The sequence below is a fragment of the Ahaetulla prasina genome, chromosome 5, assembly GCF_028640845.1.
Source record: "Ahaetulla prasina isolate Xishuangbanna chromosome 5, ASM2864084v1, whole genome shotgun sequence".
In the NCBI taxonomy this organism is placed as follows: Eukaryota; Metazoa; Chordata; class Lepidosauria; order Squamata; family Colubridae; genus Ahaetulla; species Ahaetulla prasina.
Window position 1 is genome coordinate 107611080 of NC_080543.1, and position 22351 is coordinate 107633430.

The 22351-nt window shown below is 47.4% G+C and overlaps 1 protein-coding gene across 4 annotated transcripts in view; it reads left to right on the forward strand.

Annotated features, from left to right (window-relative positions):
* Window positions 1-903: 903 nt before the first annotated feature.
* Window positions 904-22351, forward strand: part of PCCA (propionyl-CoA carboxylase subunit alpha) — a 250707-nt gene continuing 229259 nt past the window's right edge. For 3 of the 4 annotated variants that reach the window (XM_058184791.1, XM_058184793.1, XM_058184792.1), the window contains exon 1: window positions 904-1050. In XM_058184791.1, the coding sequence (XP_058040774.1) occupies window positions 958-1050 (93 nt within the window). In that variant the 5' untranslated portion in view covers window positions 904-957. The remainder of the gene's footprint in view (window positions 1051-22351) is intronic. The other variant, XM_058184794.1, reaches the window with a different exon arrangement.

Here is a 22351-nt window from a genome sequence, read left to right on the forward strand (position 1 = left end):
CACAGTAGCCTGCAATTACTGCAGGTTCAAGCCCGGCCCAAGGTTGACTCAGCCTTCCATCCTTTATAAGGTAGGTAAAATGAGGACCCAGATTGTTGGGGGGTGCAATAAGTTGACTTTGTAAAATATACAAATAGAATGAGACTATTGCCTTATACACTGTAAGCCGCCCTGAGTCTTTGGAGAAGGGCGGGATATAAATGTAAAAAAACAACAACCTGTACTTGGGAGGAAAGTGATTTTGTAACACACAGAGTTGCAGGGAAAGCATCTCAATCAGTTTCACCCATCAAAATAGAGCTGGAAGGGACTTGGAGATCTTCTAGGCCAACCCCCTGTTCAAGCAGGAGACCCTATACCATCTAAGATAGGTGGATGTCCAATCTTTTCTTAGAAACGTCCACTGAGGAAGCACCTACAATGTCCCTCATGGTACCTAGACTTCTCCAAACCGTCCCCCCGCACCCCAGTTTCAAAAGTCAAGAGAATGGCGTTTCCATCCACGGCTTTTACTCCCTAGCAGCTAAACAAGGAGTCTCCAACCTTGGCAACTTTAAGCCTGGTGGACTTCAACTCCCAGAATCCCCCAGCCAGCAAAGCTGGCTGGGGAATTCTGGGAGTTGAAGTCCACCAGACTTAAAGTTGCCAAGGTTGGAGATCCCTGAGCTAGACAGTACACTAACAGGGTTCTTCTAGTGACCTCTCACGGACCAAGGTCACCGCAGCCCCAGCCCTGTCTTCCCTACGCGGGTCGCCATCGCCTCCTTCTCCTCCAAACGCCCGGAGTTTCTCCGCGGAAAAGCGTACCAGCCTCCTCTTCCTCCGCTGCCTCCCTCAGGCGAGGCGCGAGCCGAAGGGGCGGGCCGTGGGCGCCGCCGGGAAGGGCGCGTCTGATTGGTCGAGGGAGCGCGAGGTGAAAGGGCGGCCTCGGCACCGAGGACAGAATCGCGGCCGAGCATGATGGCGGCGGCGGCGGCCTCTCTGTGCCGGGGGAGCGCTTGGCAGCAGTGGCGATACAGGCATCTGGAGCGGTTCTTCGTGTCGCCAACGGTGAGGCGGCTAGCGGGTGGTTGGCTGCTCCCTGCTTAGGGAGCATCGCCCGCAGCGGGGCGGGAGCAGACAAGCAGGCAGGCGTTCTCCCCGCAGAGCAGCTTAAAGGCGCTGGAGAGAGGAGCGCCGGTCCTTCTCCGGGATGCCTCGGCTCGCGTGTTGGGACAAGGCTACGTTTGTTGCGCCAAGACCGGTCTTGGAGGGAGCGGGTGGATTGACGTGCATGTGAACCCAGCAGATGGGGACGCCTGTCTGCGTGGGTCTTCTCTTGCCTGACGCTTTGGAACTGCTCTGTTCTACTGTCTGGCTTTTGGGGACTACAAATCCAATCCGGGCAGGGTGTGGTGGATGGGATCTGAAACGGCATTAGACCGCAAGACGGAATGGTACTACCGGTTATATGCGCAGGTTCCTCCTGCGGTAGGAAGGAAGGAGTGCCTTGAATAAATTGCTCGGGAGAGGCTTATCTGTACCTGGTTTTTCCTGCTTGGTCTTGAGGTTAGTGCTGGCTAAACATCGCAGCTGTTCCTCTGTTCTTGTGGTGGTGTTAACATACATGATGCATGGTAGCTGAATCGGATAAAATCATGCAGAAGAGAAGAAGTATGTTTAGGTAGAGTTATGGAAGTTTAGATTTCTATGGTAATGAGTATAATAATCTCACACTTTATTTAACAGCATGTATTACTAAAATCACTGCTGCTGTTGGCAAAGACACACTGGCATATACATACACTGATACACATATGTAATTTCATTAATCAAGTTGATTCCAAAAGTGATCTGGGAGAAAGCTACTTTGCATGTTATCACTCTGAACAGTCCTATTTCTTTTTGACAGGAAACCTTTTGTAGAGGTGAACAAGAAACAGTCTGAGCAGTCTTCCAAACAGCCAGGGTCAGGCAGATACAATTTGTCCTTTGTAATTTTTAACTGGCTTCTTAATAAATAGAAATCACTTCTCTTCTGTTTGTTCCTTATTGGCTACACTGAAATCTGTAAAGTCTGTTTCTGATGTTTTAAATATTTTATGCATAGACTGGTTCTAAAATGATTTTCAGAAACACATCTCAGGGATGCTCTTGGTCTAAAGCATTTGTTGTGTTCACTTGGTGAAATTTGTCTTTAAATAATTAATTAACCAGATGTATTTTGTATAGAAGTAAGGTATTAAAATGACAGGTTAATACAGTTCAGTTGTTTTCAGGATCTATCTTACACAAAGAGAAAGTTAATTGTGTTATGTTAATCAGATTCTGATATTTGTCCTAACATGTTGTTGCTTCAGTAGTGATGATACTGTATATGTTGATCTTTCATATTTTCTACAAAGATTTATATCCTTTTAAAACAATGCTGATCTCATATGCTTTGGACTGAAAAACACATTCTTCCCAGGTTTTACAGTTTTTCATTATTTTATTAACTAATAGAGGAGAAAATAAACATGCACGTTTGTTACCTCTAGCAATAGAAGATTTTGGTTTTGGTTGAATTGATTGTTTTTAGTGTTCTTTATATGTTGATTATGATATTTTGATGAAATCTGTTTTTATTATTGTTAAGTTCGGGCAATGACGAGGCAGGAGACGATCCAAGTGACAACAGCTCTGTAGTTTATTGTGATCCCAGCAAAAACCAACAGGCAAAACCCCTCTTTAAATAGTATTTTGGCTGAGGCATCAGCCAATCAGTATCGTGCATTTTCCCGCCCAAATTTCCCTCCTAAAATTCAAATACATTACACTCCTCCCCTCCCAGAACACATTGTACCATATTTACATAGTTTTTTGCATAATATTTGCATGTTATTTTTCCATGTAGTCACGCAGGTAGACAGGGCGTCTCCTAACTCTTTCTGACCTGCGCAATTCATTCCCTGGGAGTGAGTCGAGCTGGTCGGAGGGACTGTTTGTTCCTCCCAGCTCCTCCTCTGGGCCATCCGGCCCTGGATTATTGGCAGAGTCGTCCCTGCTGTCCTCTGGAGCAGCCGGTTGGCGTCGCTGGACTTCTTCAGACTCAGCTAAGTCCTCCGATCGCCTCGGGGTTGAGTTAGCTGTTGGTTCAAATATTGGGTAGTCAGGGTTTGGCTGTTTGGTTTCTGGATTGTTTTGTATTCTTTTTCGTAATTGATCTATGTGGCGTCTCCACACTCGGCCATCCCCCATGTCCACTATGTATGACTTTGGGCCCATCACTCCTACAATTGTTCCCTTTAGCCACGCTGGGCCCTCACTATAGTTATGTGCCCATACCGGGTCACCCGTTGTCATTGTTCTGTTTTTTTCCTTTGTGCCTTGGTACCCATCAGGGGATTATGTTGGGTTTAACCGATCTAGGAGGCACCGGAGTCTTCTACCCATTAATAACTCCGATGGGCTGCGGCCGGTGGTCACACAGGGAGTTCTATGTTGGACTGACAGGAAGGTATCAATTTTGGATTGCCAATCTCCTGGGCTAATTCTAGATAGCGCTTCCTTGGCACTGCGTACGAAACGTTCTGCAAGTCTGTTCGTCGCTGGGTGGAAAGGCGCCGAGAGGACATGTCGGATGTCCTCTTCTGCCAAGTACCCCTCAAACTGGGTGGCCGTAAATTGTGGGCCATTATCGGATACTAGAGTGTCGGGCAACCCGTGTGTCACAAATAGATGTCTCAATACTGTGATTACAGCTTCCGCTGTTGTGGTTTTCATGAGTAAAATTTCTAACCACTTCGAGTAGGCATCTACCACAATTAAGAAGGTTTGCCCATGGAACGGCCCGGCAAAATCTATGTGGATCCTGGACCAAGGACCCTGGGGTTTCTCCCAATCCCTTATGGGGGCTGTTGGGGGTAGTGGCCTTGATTCTTGACATGCTTGGCATTTCCCTACCCGGTCGCTAATGTCTTTATCCATTTGTGGCCACCACACGTAACTTCTCGCTAGGCTTTTCATCCTCACAATCCCCGGGTGGCCCACATGCAATAGTTCCAACACATGCCCTCGTAATTTGTCCGGAATAACCACTCTATCCCCCCATAACAGACAACCCCCTTGTACCGACAGTTCCGAACGCTTTTTTGTAAATTCTTTGAAACGATCCCCCGGTGCAGTGGGCCATCCCCTCTGCACCCATCCGATCACAGTTCTTATGACAATGTCTTTGTAAGATGCCCTAGTCACTTCCGTAGATGTGACTGGGCCAGAGTCCAAAGAGTCAATTAACAAAATGGGCGTCCCTGGGGTCGGGTCTTCAATAGTCTCTGGCAACGGGCATCTACTTAAAGCGTCCGCATGTCCCAAATCCTTGCCCGGTCGGTGAGACAGTTTGTACGAATATGCTGCCAGGAAAATAGTCCAACGGGTCAGCCTGGGTGATAATGCAACCGGTGTTGGACGGTCCCCCGCCAATAGTCCCAATAAAGGTCTGTGGTCTGTGACTATTTCAAATTGCCGCCCAAACAGGTACTCGTGGAATTTTTTAACCCCAGAAACTATAGCCAGGGCTTCCTGGTCTAGTTGGCTATAGTTCCTTTCTGCTGCGGACATCGTGCGGGAAAAATATGCGATAGGGGCTTCTGAACCGTTCAGTAACCTGTGGCTGAGGACAGCCCCTACCCCATAGGGTGATGCATCACAAACTAGTACTAGTGGCAATGTCCCATTGTACTGAATAAGAAGGCTATCGCTGGACAAGAGATTCTTAACTCCTTCAAATGCCTTAGCCTCAACCCTGCCCCAAGTCCAAACAGCTTTTTTTCGCTAGCAGTTTATGTAGCGGTTCGGCTACCGTTGCCTTATTTTTTAAAAATACCGCATAGAAATTTACAAGCCCCAAAAATGCTTGTAATTCTGTTTTGTTTTTTGGGGTTGGGGCCTTTCTAATGGCTCGCACTTTGCTCTCAGTTGGGTGGATGCCTTCCTTATCTATCCGGTAACCCAAGAATTCTATAGATTCAACTCCTATCTGGCATTTTTTGAATTTAACCTTAAGCCCCGCAGACCTGAAAATGCCCAAAACCGCAATTTGACCCCTAATTCTTCCAAGTTTTCTGCTGATACCAGTACATTGTCGAAATATGGAACTACTCCTGGTAGACCTTGTAGGAGTCGCTCCATTAGGTTTTGGAATAACCCGGGGGCTACACTAACTCCGAACTGAAGTCGAGTGCATTTAAAAGGGCCCCGTTTTGTGACAATCGTCTGCGCTTCAGCCGTTCCGTTGTCTACCGGTAATTGTTGGTAGGCTTGAGCCAGATCGAGTTTGGCGAAGACCTGTCCCTGTCCTAACGAGTGCAACAAATGTTGCACTACGGGAATGGGGTAAGCACTCTTTTGCAATGCTTTGTTAAGCGTTGCCTTATAGTCAGCACAAATCCAGACTGATCCGTCCGGTTTGACTGGGGTCACTATTGGTGTCTCCCATTTTGCATGGTCGACGGGGACTAGTATTCCCTGGCTTACTAATTTGTCTAGTTCCCTGTCAATCTTGGGTTTGAGGGCGAACGAGACCCTCCTAGCCTTTAATCTAATGGGAGCCACCTGGGGGTCCAAATTGAATGAGATGGGGGTCCCCACGTACTTGCCCAGGCAGTCTTGGAAAACGTCCTCGAATTCTCTCAATAATTCGTCCTTCAGGCTGACTCTGCTTCTTGAACCCCGGTTACTTCCATGCCCAAGGCTCTGAACCAGTCCAGACCTAGCAAACTGGGCAGGTTTCCATCTACGATGGTGATCGGCAGGGTTTTCTTGAATTGTCCATATTTCACTCTGACGGACGTGACTCCTCGAACAGGGATTCGGTTCCCCTGATAGTCTTGCACTCTCAGCTTTTGGGGTTGCAGCTGGCGTTTCGCGATGTCTGGCAGGTTCTTTGCGATTGTGTCCCAAGACATAATCGTGATTGATGAGCCGGTATCCACCTCCATTTTACACTGCACTCCTTCGATGTATGTCTTGGTGAATATTTTCTTTTCTAGCCGTGTCGATGCGTGGCCCACTCTCACAGTGGTCTGATTCAACTTTGCGCCTTTTTTGAATTGTCCAATCCCTGGCCGTTTCGCTGAACCGGCACCCTGTTGATTGGCCGGTTTGAATCTTTGGCGGGAAGGTTGGGAGGCTCGACAGGCTTGAGCTATGTGTCCTTTCTTTTCATACCGCCGACAAATCACGTCTTTGAACCTGCAATTTTGTCGTTGGTGTTGGCCTCCGCAACTCACGCACTCGTCCCGGTCGCCTCTCTCTGGCCTCCCAGTGTGGAAAACCTCTTCCTCTTCCTCACCGTTCGATTCGGCCTGGATTTCTTCGCTGTGGACTGGCGTTGCTTTTGCCGTGGCATTCGGCGTGTTAGGCTTTTGTAACGTTTCTGCCGCTTTGATGGACATCTCGTGTGCCCTGGCCTCATCCAGGGCTATCGTCAGGGTTAGGTTGCTTTTCGACAGCAGCCGCCTCTGTAGTCGGATGTCCCTGACCCCACAAATGAGTTGTTCTAATAGAGAGTCCTCCAAGTCCCTATACTCACAGTGGTTTGCGGCTTTCCTTAATGCGGCCATGTACACGCTTATCGATTCGCCCTCTTGCTGAACTCTTTGCCTCAACTCGAACCGTTGTACAAACTTTGATGGCACCGGCGCGTAGTGTGCTCGTAGCGTCGTCTGTAGCATTTGCCATGGCATTGACTGTACCGGCGTTGGTTCCGACAGCGATTCGGCGGTATCGAAGACTTCTGGCCCACAGTGGCTCAGGAAGTAAGTGCGCTTCCGATTATCCGATACTCCTTGCAGTTCGTTAGCTTCGAGGAAACACTCGAAACGAGCCATGTACGACCCCCATTTCTCCTTGGCTGGGTCGAATGGCGCTGGCAGCGTATAGCTAGATATCGCTATGTATCCGCTCTTACTACTGGCTGAGTTTTAAACTAAGTCGCTCCTTCAGCTCTTTTCCTAGTCTCGCTGCCTTCAAAATCCCACCTTCGTCGCCAATGTTAAGTTCGGGCAATGACGAGGCAGGAGACGATCCAAGTGACAACAGCTCTGTAGTTTATTGTGATCCCAGCAAAAACCAACAGGCAAAACCCCTCTTTAAATAGTATTTTGGCTGAGGCATCAGCCAATCAGCATCGTGCATTTTCCCGCCCAAATTTCCCTCCTAAAATTCAAATACATTACAATTATATTGTTTGAATTGATTTAAGATGGGAGGTATGCTGCTCCAAAATTCACAATTAAAGAGGCCTATAAGCCTAATAAAATAAACATATAACTGAATATAATAGAACTAATATAGGGCCGGGTTACTTACGGGATCGCCTACTGCTACCGAATGCCTCTCACCGACCCGTGCGCTCTCACAGAGAGGGACTCCTCAGGGTGCCGTCAGCTAGGCAATGCCGTCTGGCGACGCCCAGGGGAAGGGCCTTCTCTGTGGGGGCTCCCACCCTCTGGAACGAACTCCCCCCAGGACTCCGTCAACTTCCGGACCTCCGAACCTTCCGTCGCGAGCTTAAAACACATTTATTCATCTGTGCAGGACTGGACTAGATTTTAAATTTATAGGGGTTTTAAATTGGTTTTAATATTTATATTATTTTTTAATAATTTGGCTTTTAGAATAAGTTTTTTAATGGTTATTTTAATTTGTACATAAATGTTTTTATTTGCCTGTGAACCGCCCTGAGTCCTTCGGGAGATAGGGCGGTATACAAATACGAATAAATAAATAAATAAATAAATAAATAAATAAATAAATAAATAAATAAATAATATATTATAATTTATAATATAATGAATAATTATAATAAAAAAAGAAAAGGACCTGGAAAAACCATCTTATAAGTAATAATCCAGAATATTTGATTATATTGTTTAAAATATTTCGTTGTCCAGCCTAATTTAAATTCTGACAAAGAACATGTATAAGCAATCAGTTGCTGAAAATCAGATGTAGATTTTTCTTTCTAAAGATTTTTTTATGATTATTCTTTTGGCTTTGTTTACTATTCTGGGAACAGTCATTTCTAAGGAAATGCCCTGTTTAGCTGAGAATAATATTTCAAGTTGAAGAGAATAAATGTATAAAAATAAACATGTTTTCTTTGTTAATTCCACTTAAGATACTTTAAACAATTTGATAAATTAATGGTACATTTCTTGAGACATGGTCAGGCACTTAGTTCTCTTAAAGGTTCAGTTTACATGTGACAATGCTGATATACATTTTCCAGATTTCAACTTACATCATTTTTTTGGATCTGATTAGTTGTTACCTATAACTTATTATCTGTCTTCCTTGAAACTGTTGCAACTACTTGGTATAAGAGATTTCAAAAATGAAAAAAAACTTCCTCTATTTAAAATCGTAGGTGAAACTTTTTTGGGTGGTAAATGCATAATAAATGGGATACTGTGTTTCCCCGAAAATAAGACAAGGTCATTTTCTTTTGAACCCCAAAATAAGGGCTTGGCCTTATTATCGGAGGGTCTTATTATTTTTGGGATTCAGGAGGCCCCGGGTGGCCTGTGCAGTCACAGCCTGTAGTCCAGCAAAGAGAGAGTCCCTTTGTGCGCTGCCATCAAGCCCCTCCCCTCCCGTGGGGTGTGTGTAGAATGCGAGCAGGACGAAGGCACCAAGCCCGCATGAGTGCCTGTCCCCTTCCCCCGCTCGCGTGCCTCCCAGGTCTCACCATATCAATGTGAACGAAGCCGGTGAGCACCAGCTCCTTGAGGAGCTCGTAGATAATGCCGCCGGCACCCACCACCAGCACCCACGCAGAAGTCACGGTCTGGGCCAGATCTCCCTGCAAGGTCCAGCTCCAGCTATCACCATAGAGTGGGAAGCACACTCCCAGAGCAGCCACTGCACTAGCTGGGGTTTGGAAGTCACAGAGGCAGAGTTTTGGGGAGAGAAAGAAAGACTTCTGCTGCTTCTGCAACTTTCCTTGCATGCAGCCAAAAGCAGAAGCAGCAGAAGTCTTTCTTTCTCTCCCCCAAACTCTGCCTCTGCAGCTTCCAAACCCCAGCCAGGGCAGTGCGCTTCCCACTCTATGGTGACGGTCGCCGGAGGCGGCCTCTTCCCCTCTACTCCTCTCCGCTCCGATCACCCTGCAGTCCCTCCACCCAAGCACTGACTGACTGGAGTGCCTGCTGGCAAATTTGGAAACCCCCTCCACCTCGGGAGTCACCGGACTGGATGGCAACCAGGCCAGACTCTTCCTGGGGAAGGGAGCCTCTCAGGACCCTTGCCCGCCTTCCTGCAGGTCCTGTTTACTTTTTTCAGGCGCCCGGCAGCGAGACTCTAGGCAGCTGTGCTGAGGGCAGCCTCGACAGACACAGTCGGCTGGCCCAGCCACGGCCAATGCTCCCCGCCCGCGGCTGAGCTTGGCTGCAGGGGGACTCTGGGCCACCGCAGACGGTGACGGTGGCAGCAGCAACACCTACATGGCGCTCATGGTTTACAGTTGGTGCTATGGGCAGCGGAAGGGGTGGGGAGTGCAGGAGTTTGCAGTGATGTGGCTGCCCTGGGAGGGTTGGCGGGGGGGTGAGGGACCTGTGTGTATGTGTGTGTGTGTGTGAGGGGGGGGTTATTTTCGGGGGAGGGCATATATTTAGGCCCACCCCAAAAATCAGGCTTGGCCTTATTTTTGGGATATGTCCTATTTTTGGGGAAACACAGTAGTTGATCTTAATAGGTTAATTGCAAACAACATGTTTAAGATATTTGAATAATTACAAAGTAATACAATTTACCTAAAATAGAAGAATGGCAATATTTGGAAATGTTGTAGAGAAGATGAATAGGCCTGTAACTTCAAGGGCTCTGGAAGAAGCAGATTATCTGGAGCATTTTCAGTCAGGTTTCAGGCCTTGTATAGTACAGATATAGCATTAATTATGCCTCTGGTGGTCTCTGGTTGACCAGTGCGGAAGTCGTGTGACTCTCCTGTTACTGCTTGATCACTAGTTAATCTTTGCACTAGTCAATTATGGTATCCTCTTCCAATTTATTGGATTGAAAGCGGAGGCACAATATTTCCACGGTTCTCCTTTTTTGAGGTTATTTTCTGTGGGTAAGTGAGAGAAGAGATTGACTCCGAGAGCCTTTTTTCATGCTTTCTTCAGAGTTCAACACTCCCTGTTCCTATTTAATGTCTATATAAGGCTTCTGGTTAAGATCATCTATGGTCATGGGCTCAGGCATTATCAATATGCAGACACCCAATTGTGTATCTTGACCTCTAGCCAAACAGTGATTCTATTGAGAATCTGATTGCCTGAAGGTTGTTACTATTTGGATAAGGAGGAATGTTCATTTATTAACATAGGCATATTATACATGGATTTGCCATATTAATATTTCACCTAGATTAATAAAACATAAAATATGCTTTTTAGAAGGATCGGTATTCAGATATCAATGTCTAGGTCAGTGATGGGTAATCTTTTTGCCGTTGCATGCCAAAAGTGGGAGTCATGTGGGGGGTCGCATGCATGTCCACACCCATAATTCAATGTCCATGCACATGTGCATGCCCACACCCATAATCCAATAGCCATGCACGCTCCGCCCGCTTTTGGCATGCAAAGTAGTATGCCCGCCGCCCCCACCATCAGAGGCCCTCTGGAGGCCAGAAACAGCCTGTTTCCCGACTTCCAGTGGGCCTGGTAAACCCATTTTTTGCCCTCCCCAGGCTCCAGAGGCTTTCTGGAGAAGGTTAACCATCGCTGGTATAGGGTCTCCTGCTTGAGCTGTGGGCTTGGACTGAATGACCTCCAAGGTCCATTCCAATTATGTTATTCTATTCTGTCCTTTTACATTCCATTCACTTATGATCCCCATGGTGTCATTGAGTCTGGTGTTTAGTTTCCTAGTATGGCAGCTGTTAAGCCATACAATGACATAATGTTTTGCTGTGGAGCATAGTGCTAATGACCTGAGGGTGGCAACTAAATCTCCTCGTTTACTTCTGCATAATTTCTGGAGTATGTTGTTCCTAGCATTGATTTTTGCCACCGTATTCTCTAGATTTATCTTATAGGAGAGAGTCTGGTTCAATATTACTTCAAGGTACTTTGGGTAGATTATATGGGAATAAGTTGTTTAAGTAGACCTTCGGGGCTTTATATGCTAGGTTGTTGTTAAAGTGGAAGAACGTAGTTACCGTCTGGCGCTAGGAATAAGCCTCAGACTGAGATTCAACCATAGGAAGATTGAATAGTTGTAAGTTCCTGGGTCCTCAGTTTTCAAGGAACTTTTCATTTTAATTCTTCATAGGATTGCATTTTCCCAGATGAAACACATATGTAATTTGAAACTGTTCCTGTACTTATGGCTTTTACTTAAATAGCATGTGGCAGACTTCAGGAGGACATTTTGCAACAATTCAGTGTATTTACCAATTATATCTTTACCTGAATTGAGAAATTTTGTGCCTCAGTTATTTTGCATTTGTGCTGTTGCAGTGCACTGTATTTATTTATTTATTTATTTATTTATTTATTTATTTATTTATTTATTTATTTATTAAATTTTTATACCGCCCTTCTCCCGAAGGACTCAGGGCGGTTTACAGCCATAATAAAAAACAACAGCAATATACACATAAAACCATAATTAAAAAACTTATTATACAAATGGCCGAATTAAAACATTTAAAATAAAACCCCGAATTATAGAATGTTAAAACATTAAAACTAATTAAAATCCTATTAAAATCCTATGCCAGTCCTGCGTGAACAAACAAATAGGTCTTCAGCTCTCGGCGGAAAGTCCGAAGGTCCGGCAGTTGCTGAAGTCCAGGGGGAAGTTCGTTCCAAAGGGTGGGAGCCCCCACAGAGAAAGCCCTCCCCCTGGGGGCCGCCAGCCGACATTGCTTGGCGGATGGCACCCTAAGGAGTCCCTCTCTATGCGAGCGTACAGGTCAGTGGGAGGTATTTGGTAACAGCAGGCGGTCCCGTAAGTACCCTGGCCCTAAGCCATGGAGCGCTTTAAAGGTAGTCACCAACACCTTGAAGTGCACCTGAAAGACCACAGGTAGCCAGTGCAGACTGCGCAGGAGAGGTGTTACATGGGAGCAACGTGTGGCTCCCACTATCACCCGCGCAGCTGCATTCTGAACCAACTGAAGCCTCCCGGTACTCTTCAAGGGGAGCCCCATGTAGAGAGCATTACAGTAGTCCAAGCGAGAGGTAACCAGAGCATGAGTGACCATGCATAAGGCATCCCGGTCAAGGAAGGGGCGCAACTGGCGGACCAGGCGAACCTGGTAAAAAGCCCTCCTGGCAACGGTCGTCAAATGATCTTCAAAAGACAATCGTCCATCCAGGAGGATGCCCAAGTTGCGCACCCTTTCCACTGGGGCCAATGATTCGCCCCCAACAGTCAGCCGCGGCTGCAGCTGACTGTACCGGGGTGCCATCATCCACAGCCACTCCGTCTTGGAGGGATTGAGTTTGAGCCTGTTTCTCCCCATCCAGACCCGTATAGCTTCCAAACACTGGGACAGTACTTCGATGGCTTCGTTGGGATGGACTGGGGTGGAAAAGTACAGCTGCATATCGTCAGCGTACAGTTGGTATCTCACCCCAAAGCCATTGATGAGCTCACCCCAAAGCCATTGATGAGCTCACCCAGCAGCTTCATATAGATGTTGAACAGGAGAGGCGAGAGAATCGACCCCTGCGGCACCCCACATGTGAGGGGCCTCGCGGTCGATCTCTGCCCTCCTGCCAATACCATCTACGACCAGTCAGAGAGATAAGAGGAGAACCACCGGTAAACGGTGCCTCCCACTCCCAAACTCCCTAACCGGTGCAGCAGGATACCATGGTCGATGGTATCAAAAGCCGCTGAGAGATCTAATAGGACCAGGGCAGAGGAACAACCCCTGTCCCTGTCCCTCCAGAGATCATCCACCAACGCGACCAAAGCCATCTCCGTACTGTACCCAGGTCGGAAGCCAGACTGGAACGGGTCTAGATAGACAGATTCATCCAGGTATTGGGGTAATTAACGTGCCACCACACTCTCAACAACCTTCGCCACAAAGCGAAGGTTGGAGACAAGACAATAATTTCCTAAAACAGCCGGGTCCAGGGAGGGCTTCTTGAGGAGGGGCCTCACCACCGCCTCTTTCAAGGCGGCGGGGAAAACACCCTCCATCAAAGAAGCATTTATAATCCCCTGGAGCCAGCCTCGTGTCACCTCCTGTGTGGCCAGCACCAACCAGGAGGGGCACGGGTCCAATAAATATGTGGTGGCATTCAACCGCCCCAACAACCTGTCCATGTCCTCGGGAGTCACAGGGTCAAATGCATCCCAAATAGTCTCAACAAGACGTGTCTCCAGCCCCTCACCTGGATCTACCCACTGTTGATCCAATCCGTTCCGAAGCGGAACAATTTTATCGTATAGATAACCACTAAACTCCTCGGCACGGCCCTGTAAGGGGTCATTCCGCACCTCCTGATGAAAGAGGGAGCGGGTCACCCGAAACAGGGCCGCCGGGTGGTTATCTGCCGACGCAATGAGGGAGGAAACGTAAGAATGCTTCGCTTCCCTCAGTGCCACTAGGTAAGTCCTACTCTAGGACCTAACTAGTGTCCGGTCAGCCTCAGAACGGCTGGATCTCCAGGCACTCGCTAGGCGTCTTCTCCGGCGTTTCATCTCCCTCAGCCCCTCGGAGAACCAAGGGGCTGGTTGAGATCTGCGCCGGGTCAGAGGCCGCAAAGGCGTGACACGGTCTAAAGCGCCAGTTGCGGCCCGTTCCCAGGCCACAACTAACTCCTCAGCCGTGCCGTGGGCCAGATCCTCAGGAAGTGGCCCAAGCTCCATCAGGAACCTCTCCGGGTCTATCAGGCACCTGGGACGGAACCAGCGTGTTGGTCCCGTCTCCCTGTGGTGTTGAGCGGTGGTCCGAAAGTCTAGACAAAGGAGAAAATGATCTGACCATGACAATGGCTCGGTAATTAAATCTCCTAAATCCAGATTATTTAACCACTGTCCAGAGATAAAAATCAGATCCAGTGTGCCTCCCCCAATGTGAGTAGGGCCATCAACTATTTGTGTCAGGTCCAGGGCCGTCATGGAGGCCATGAACTCCCGAGCTGCCGTTTATGACAAGCTGGTTGATGGTAAGTTAAAGTCCCCCATGACTATAAGTCTGGGGGTCTCCACGTTATTTGCCCTTGCAAATAACTTATAAGCTACATGGTTCAAGATGTGACAGTGTAGATGTTTATGGGCACAATTTGTTTGGTAACACGTCTGCTCTGTAAGCTGCTGGTTGGCTTCCATTGTTCTGATTATCATCTAGATAGGTTTCAAAAACTCAAGGTTTGCTGGACTGCCTGTCTCCAGTTCTGTCCACTGTACTGATAGGTCTAATAAATCGGTCATGCTCCAGGGTACATCTTTAAAACGATGTACTGTAATTTTTCTGTGGTTGTCCTTGCCCTTTGGCTAGAAACCAAGAGACTTTGAGTTCTAGTTTTGCCTTAGGCATGAAAAATTGTCTGGGTGACTTCATAGGTCTGTGTTAGTAGTTAGGCTTATTGTTTAGGGTTTTTTTAAAATGTGTAATTTTAATCAAATAGTATGATATTTTAAAAGTTTTATTCTGTTTCCCCATTTTATTTTATTTCTGTTTCTATTTGAGAAAAGTAATCATATTTATTCTTTAATACCTTCAATAAATTTTTGAATAAAAAGGTAAAGTTATAATGTATTTCTTTCTCCAAATATTCAGAGGAACTCTATTTAGTTTACTTTTCATATGCAACAAAGTAGATGTCTCAGGGGTGCTATTCTGCAGGTTCTGACAGGTTCTGGAGAACTGGTAGCGGAAATTTTGAGTAGTTTGGAGAACCAGAAAATACCACCTCTGGCTGGTCCCAGAGTGGGGTAGGAATGGAGATTTTGCAATATCCTTCCCCTGCCACGCCCACCAAACCACGCCCACAGAACTGGTAGTAAAAAAATTTGAATTCCACCACTGACTGAAGTCTGAATGTACCATTTGAGAAAATTTCCTGAAAATCCCTATACCAAGATCAATGAAAACATAAGAATATAAGATATAACCAATACTTTATCAAAATTACTAATGAGACTTTATGATATCGGCAAATTTTGTTCTAGTTTAGACAAGGTAACAGACTCGAGCATTAACAAAATGAGATTAGGAATAAAAATTCCTATAAAACCTGATATACACTGTAGGTACAAAATATTTGTATGCTATATGCCCAGTTCTGAAAATTAAATTATACAAGTAACAAGTTCTAATGCTAGATTAATGGGTTAGAAGAAGGAGGGTATCCTTGGTTTTCATCTTGATATTCATTTAATTAAGAGAGCACACAATAATCAAGTATAGTTTAGGATCTGAGCAAAAAATATGTAAAAATATACTTTAAAAAGTCCAAGAAAGATTTCAAACCTTTCAAAGCCCAATTAATATATAGCTACTGAAAGTAGGCTGCTCTGAAATAAGCATGATCTGAGCTGTAATTCCTCAGAAGTTTGAAAAGAAATGACCAGGAACAATTTTTTTTTGGATTCATAGGTCTTTCAGATTTCTTCGCCAATTCCTTGATTTACAACAGTTCCTTTACTGATGGTTAAGTTAAACAGCACTGAAAAAGTGACTGTTGACCGTTTTTCAGAGTTACAACCTTTGCAGCATCCCCATAATCATGTGATCAAAATTCAGATGCTTGGCAATTGGTTCATATTTATGACCGTTGCTGTGTTAAGTGATGCCCACAACAGTTTTTGGGGAAGTCAAATGTATTTATTTATTTATAAAATTAATTGGCTGCCCATCTCACCATAGGATAACTCTCGGCAGCTTACATTCAGCTAAAACTTAAACAGTTAAAAACAAAGATTAAAACCAAAGACACATGGGGAAGGTGGGGGTGGAATGGAGGGATCAATCAGCCACCTTGATTGCGCTGTTCCCCCACTGTGGTCCCAAGCTGACTGGCAAAGCCATGACTTTAGGCCCTTATGAAAAGATAGGAGAGTTGGGCCAACCTCACATGGGGGGGGGATGTTCCAGAGGGCAGGCACAACAGCAGAAGAGGCCCTCTTACTGGACTCCACTGCAGTAGTGGGTTGCTACCGGTTCTCCCCAGTCTGCAAGAACCGGTAGTAAACATTTTGAGTAGTTCAGAGAACCGGTAGTAAAAATTCTGCCTGGCCCCGCCCCAATCTATTGCTGCCTCTTGACTCCCAGCTGATCGGCTAGAAGGAAAAAATCAAAACTCACTTGTCGAAGAAGAGGAAAAAAAAACCCAAGACACCGTCCCTTTAAATTGAGAAGCCAAGAAGCCTCCCAACTGATCAGCTCGCTTCTCAGCCAGGAGATCGCTTGGCAAAGAAGAAGGGGGGGGAGACACTTCCTTTTAAATTGATAGAGCGGCTAGAAGCTCCTTTCTCGGTCAGCTGAACAACAAATTGGATAAGAGGAGGAATTCTTATATGGTTCAATGTTTTTGAAGTTTTGGGGTTTGTGCAACATGGGCTTTGTGTTTTCTAAAAAGGTTTGGGCGATTTCCATTGTGAAGTATCCTGTCTTGAATGAGTTTTCTGCCTGCTTGTAAATGGAACCAAACTTCCGACTTCCACTTTATATTATCTGTAAGCACCGGTAGTTGTTTTCTGCTTACAAAGTTTCCTCTATGCAGCTGGCAGGAATGTGGAATTCCAGGCAGGTTCCTTGCTAGCAGCTTGATTATTCCTTAATTATCTGGGATATTTTATTTGGGAAATGAAGAGGGGGGAGTTTGATTCCTTCCCAGAACAGATTAGTGGGGTGGGGAGGAAATGGGAATTTTGAAGTAACCTTCCCCTGGAGTGGGGAGGGAATGGGGATTTTAGGCTTGCTGTCAAACATCAGCCATAATACTAATGATTGTTTTGAACAATATACAGGTTGTATTACATGAATGGCTATTTTATATGTTACGTATCTTTTCTTTTATGTACACTGAGAGCATATGCACCAAGACAATTCCTTGTGTGTCCAATCACACTTGGCCAATAAAATTCTATTCTATTCTATTCTAAATTATGACTGAAACCAATATAGGTTCACACTGTCAGGAAGTTTGTCCTTAGTTTTAGGTTGCTTCTCTCTTTGTTGAGTTTCCACCCATTGCTTCTTGTTTTGCCTTCTAGTGCTTTGGAAAATACTTCTCCCCCCCCTTCTTTCTAGCAGCCCCTTAAAAGACTATCCCACTCTTGGGCAAAGCATGTGAGCCATTTCCTCCTTTCAGTGGTCCATGAAAGTGCATCTATAGCAGAGGTCTCTAACCTTGGCCACTTTAAGACTTTAAGACAGCAAAGCTGGCTGAGGAATTCTGGGAGTTGGTCCACAAGTCTTAAAGTGGCCAAGTTTGGAGACCCCTGCTCTCTAGGGGTATGTAGATAATAAAGTTGAAAAAAGGTGAACAACATTTTTGCAGAACTATAGATACGTTGAGGCTGGGTGTGACAAGGAATGGCTGGGAGGGGAGGGGCCAGGCGAGGTACCCCTTGACAGGAGAGACATTGAGTTGGCCACGCTTACCCAGTCATATGTCCATCAAGTCACACCCACTATCACATGACCATCAAGCCACGCCCACAAAATAAGCCATGCCCACAGAACTGGTAGTAAAAAAATTTAGAACCCACCCCTGCTCCACTAGCTGAAATAGTCGGACCGACAGGACCTGCAACATGCCTCCTCTGTGGATACGAGTGGGATGGGCCAATCCCAGTAGGGTGAGAAAATCCTCTTTTTTCCTGAACTTGGTAATTGAAAATAATTGAACACAATAAACAGCTTCTGCTGATGCACAACTACCAGTAGAGATGAAAACCAAGGCATACAAGTCAATAAAGTATTATGACAGTTACTTGACTTCACACATGTACATGACAAGGAACAATCTCAGTCTTTGATTAATCCCATTAAAAAGCTCTTTTGGCTTCTTAAATTGCAAATAGCCATGCATCCCTGGAAACATTTCTTTCAGCAGCTGTTGATGTGCACATCACTACACTACACATGTTTCATTTAGATATTTTACAAATATGTCAAATATAAAATGGATGAAAAACTTTGGGTATAACATAACACTAGATAAATGGGAGAATGTATGGACCAATTGTTTAAAATTTACTTTGAATTACAGTTTGAAAGAATTTTTTTTAAATAAAATGGTGTATTGTTGGTATTTGACCCCAGGCAGACTAGGGTAAACGTGTAGAGGGATTTCCAACAAGTATTGGAAATGTAATCAAAATCCAGATAAATTTTATCATATAGGGCGGCCTTGGAAGCAGGGGTGAAATCCAGCAAGTTCTGATAGGATCTGGAAAACTGGTAGCTGAAATTTTGAGTAGTTTGGAGAACTGGTAGCCGAAATTTTGAGTAGTTCGGAGAATTGGCAAATACCACCTCTGACTGGCCCCAGAGTGGGGTGGGAATGGACATTTTGCAATATTCTTCCCCTGGAGTGGGGAGGGAATGGAGATTTTGCAGTATCCTTCCCCTGCCATGTCCATTAAGCCACACAACAACCACTGAGCCACGCCCATAGAACTGTAGTAAAAAATTTAAATCCCACCACTGCTTGCAAGTATGTTAAATCATACTGTGGCTGGCGGTGAAAGGAAGTCGGGACGGGCAGGGTTTGTGTTTTCGGGTCAAAGGGGATGGCGGCGACGCTGGCCTACCCCATAAACGACCTTGCGGCCTACCCCATGACACCCCCCCGAGATGTGGGGCAGCTGAGGCCGCGGCTTAACATCTTTTGGCGGTAGAAGCTTCTCCCTCTCTGGGGGCCCATTTGGGAGACTGGGTGGCTGGATTGGATGGGAGTTGCAGAAACAGCGGCTATCCCAGACCTTTATTCCCATCTGGTCTTCAAATTTCAGCCGCTAAGTCCCAACTCCCGGAGAAACGGCTGTGTTTTTTTACCCTCTGGACTGACCTTACATAGGTCAGATGACCTGTCATATGCTGGACATGCTGGATTACATGATCTACTCATCAGCGCAACTTCTTGGTCTGCGAGATGCCCCCCTCTCGCAGACTTGGCCCTCCAATCTATTGAGGGCCTACCTCGATGACGGATTTTGGAATCCCGAGAGGTGGCATAGAGCTAAGAAGGGGCTTAGAAATTTTATATTGTTAAGTTTTAAGGGGTTTTTAAGGGGAGGGAGGGTTGGGTTGGGTGGGGTGGGGACACCCACCGGGGGTTAGGCTGGTCCCTTCTACGGTTCGTGGTTTGGAGGTCTTTGAAACAGAGGCAAAGGATGAGGCTAAGACTCAACCATGTATGGGCATTTCCATTGGCACGGTACAAGGGAGGGGCAGATACGGCAGAAGCGGGGGCTCATATCATGTTCGGGGAGTGCGCGCTCGCTGTTTGCGAGCGATCGCGCACTCCGGGCCCCCAGGTTCTACTCGTTCCTCGAGTGGCTGTATTCCTCGGAATCTGGACCTTCGGCTGATGCTATGCAATGCCAGGTCCGTTATGAATAAAACCCACCTCATAGCCGATCTTATTCAAGAGGGGGGTGCGGACCTGATGGGCATTTTGGAGACCTGGTTGGGCACAGAAGTGGGGGTTCCCCTTACTGAGATGTGCCCACCAGGCTTCCGTGCTGAGGGCCCAGGGTAGGGGTGGGGGGGTAGCGGTTATTATTAACGAGGGTCTGGAACCGAGGGAAGTCACGGTCCCGCAGATAGCCAGTTGTGAATCCCTCCTTGTGAAGTGGGGCCACGGGGTGCAGGTGGGTGTGCTGATTACGTACCTGGCTCCTTGCTACGTAACAGCAGCCCTGTCCGAGCTTTTGGAGATAATAGCCGGGACGGTGGTTGAGACCCCCAGACTTATGGTTATGGGGGAATTCAACCTGCCGTCGGCGGGCGAATCATCAACAACAGCTCGGGAGTTCATGGCTTCCATGATGGCCTTGGACCTGACCCAGATAGTTAATGGTCCCACCCACATCGGGGGTAACACTCTGGACTTGAGTTTTGTCTCGGGACAGTGGCTTAATGATCTGGAGTTAGGGGATCTAATTATTAAACCCCTGTCATGGTCAGATCATTTACTCCTTCAACTAGACTTTCGAACCGCTGCACCACACCGCAGGGAAATGGAGCCGATTCGATGGTTCCGTCCCAGGCGCCTGATGGACCCAGAGAGTTTTCTGACGGAGCTTGGGCCGTTTCCCGGGGAATTAGCCCACGGCTTGGCTAAAGAACTGGTAGCCGCCTGGGAAGAGGCGGCGGCCGGGGCTTTGGACCGCGTCATGCCTTTGCGGCCTCTGACTTGGCGCCGAACTCGACCAGCTCCTTGGTATAACGAGGAGCTGAGAGAGATGAAGCACCGGAAAAGATGTCTAGAGAGTGTTTGGAGGTCCAGCCGCTCCGAATCCAACCGGACACTAGTAAGGTCTTATATTCAGACCTACCTAGTGGCGATAAGAACGGCAAAACATAACTATTTTTCCGCTCTTATTGCATCGGCAGATAATCGCACAGCCACCCTGTTTAGGGTGACCCGCTCCCTTCTCACGCAGGGGGCTCGGGAGGACCCCTTGCAGGGGTGTGCTGAGGATTTTGTACAGTATCTGTCCGATAAAATCGCTCGGATCCGGGACGGACTGGATGCTGATTGGGTAGATTCAGGCGGGATGACGGGGACGGGTCTTGTGGATATTACCTGGGCTGAGTTTGATCCTGTGACTCTCGAGGACACGGACAGGTTGCTGGGACAGCTGAATCCCACCACATGTTTATTGGACCTGTGTCCCTCTTGGTTGGTACTGGCCACACGGGAGGTTACACGAGGCTGGCTCCTGGGAGTTACCAATGATTCTTTGTCGGAGGGGTTTAAGAGAGGCGGTGGTGAGGCCCCTCCTCAAGAAGCCTTCCCTGGACCCAGCTGTATTGGCGAACTATCGTCCAGTCTCCAACCTTCGCTTTTTGGTGAAGGTTGTTGAGAGTGTGGTGGCATATCAGCTTCTTTTTTTTTATTTATTTACATTTATATCCCGCCCTTCTCCGAAGACTCAGGGCGGCTTACAGTGTATAAGGCAATACCTTCCACAATACCTGGAGGAAACTGTCTATCTAGACCCGTTCCAGTTCGGCTTCAGACCTGGATACAGCACGGAGACGGCTTTGGTCGCGTTGGTGGATGATCTCTGGAGGGCTCGGGACAGGGAATGTTCCTCTGTCCTGGTCCTTTTAGATCTCTCAGCGGCTTTTGATACCATCAACCATGGTATCTTGCTGCGGCAGTTGGAGTGATTGGGGGTGGGGGGCACCGTTTATCGGTGGTTCTCCTATCTCTCGGACTGTTCACAGACGGTGTTGGCAGGGGGGCAGTGATCGACCTCGAGGTGCCTCACTTGTGGGGTGCCACAGGGGTCGGTTCTCTCACCTCTCCTGTTCAACATCTATATGAAGCCGCTGGGTGAGGTTATCTGTGGTTTCGGGGTGGAGTACCATCTGTACGCTGATGATACTCAGCTGTACATCTCCACCCCAAGCCACCCCAACGAAGCCGTCGAGGTGATGGCCTGGTGTCTTGAAGCCGTGCGGGTCTGGATGGGGAGGAACAGGCTCCAGCTCAACCCCTCCAAGACAGTGGCTGTAGGTGCCGGTGTCCCGGTACAGTCAGCTTACGCCATCACTGACTGCTGGGGGTGAATTACTGGCTCCCAGGGGGAGGGTGCGCAACTTGGGCATTCTCTTGGACGATCGGCTGTCCTTAGAGGAACATCTGACGGCCGTCGCCAGGGGAGCATTTTATCAGGTTCGCCTGATTCGCCAGTTGCGCCCCTTCCTAGACCGGGACTCCTTACGCACGGTCACTCACGCCCTCGTTACTTCCCGTCTGGACTATTGCAATGCTCTCTACATGGGGCTCCCCTTGAAGAGCACCAGGAGGCTCCAGCTAGTCCAGAATGCGGCTGCGCGGGTGATGGAGGGAGCACCTCATTGCTCCCATATAACACCTATCCTGCGTGGCCTGCACTGGCTGCCGGTAGCCTTCCGGGTGCAATTCAAGGTGCTGGTCATCACCTTTAAAGCGCTCCATGGCTTAGGACCGGGCTATTTACGAGACCGCCTTCTGCCACCGATAGCCTCCCAGCGACCTGTGCGCTCCCACAGGGTGGGCCTTCTCAGGGTGCCGTCGACCAAACAATGTTGGTTGGCGGCCCCCAGGGGGAGAGCCTTCTCTGTGGCAGCACCGGCCCTTTGGAATGAGCTGCCTCCGGGGTTGCGCCAACTCCCCGATCTCCGGACCTT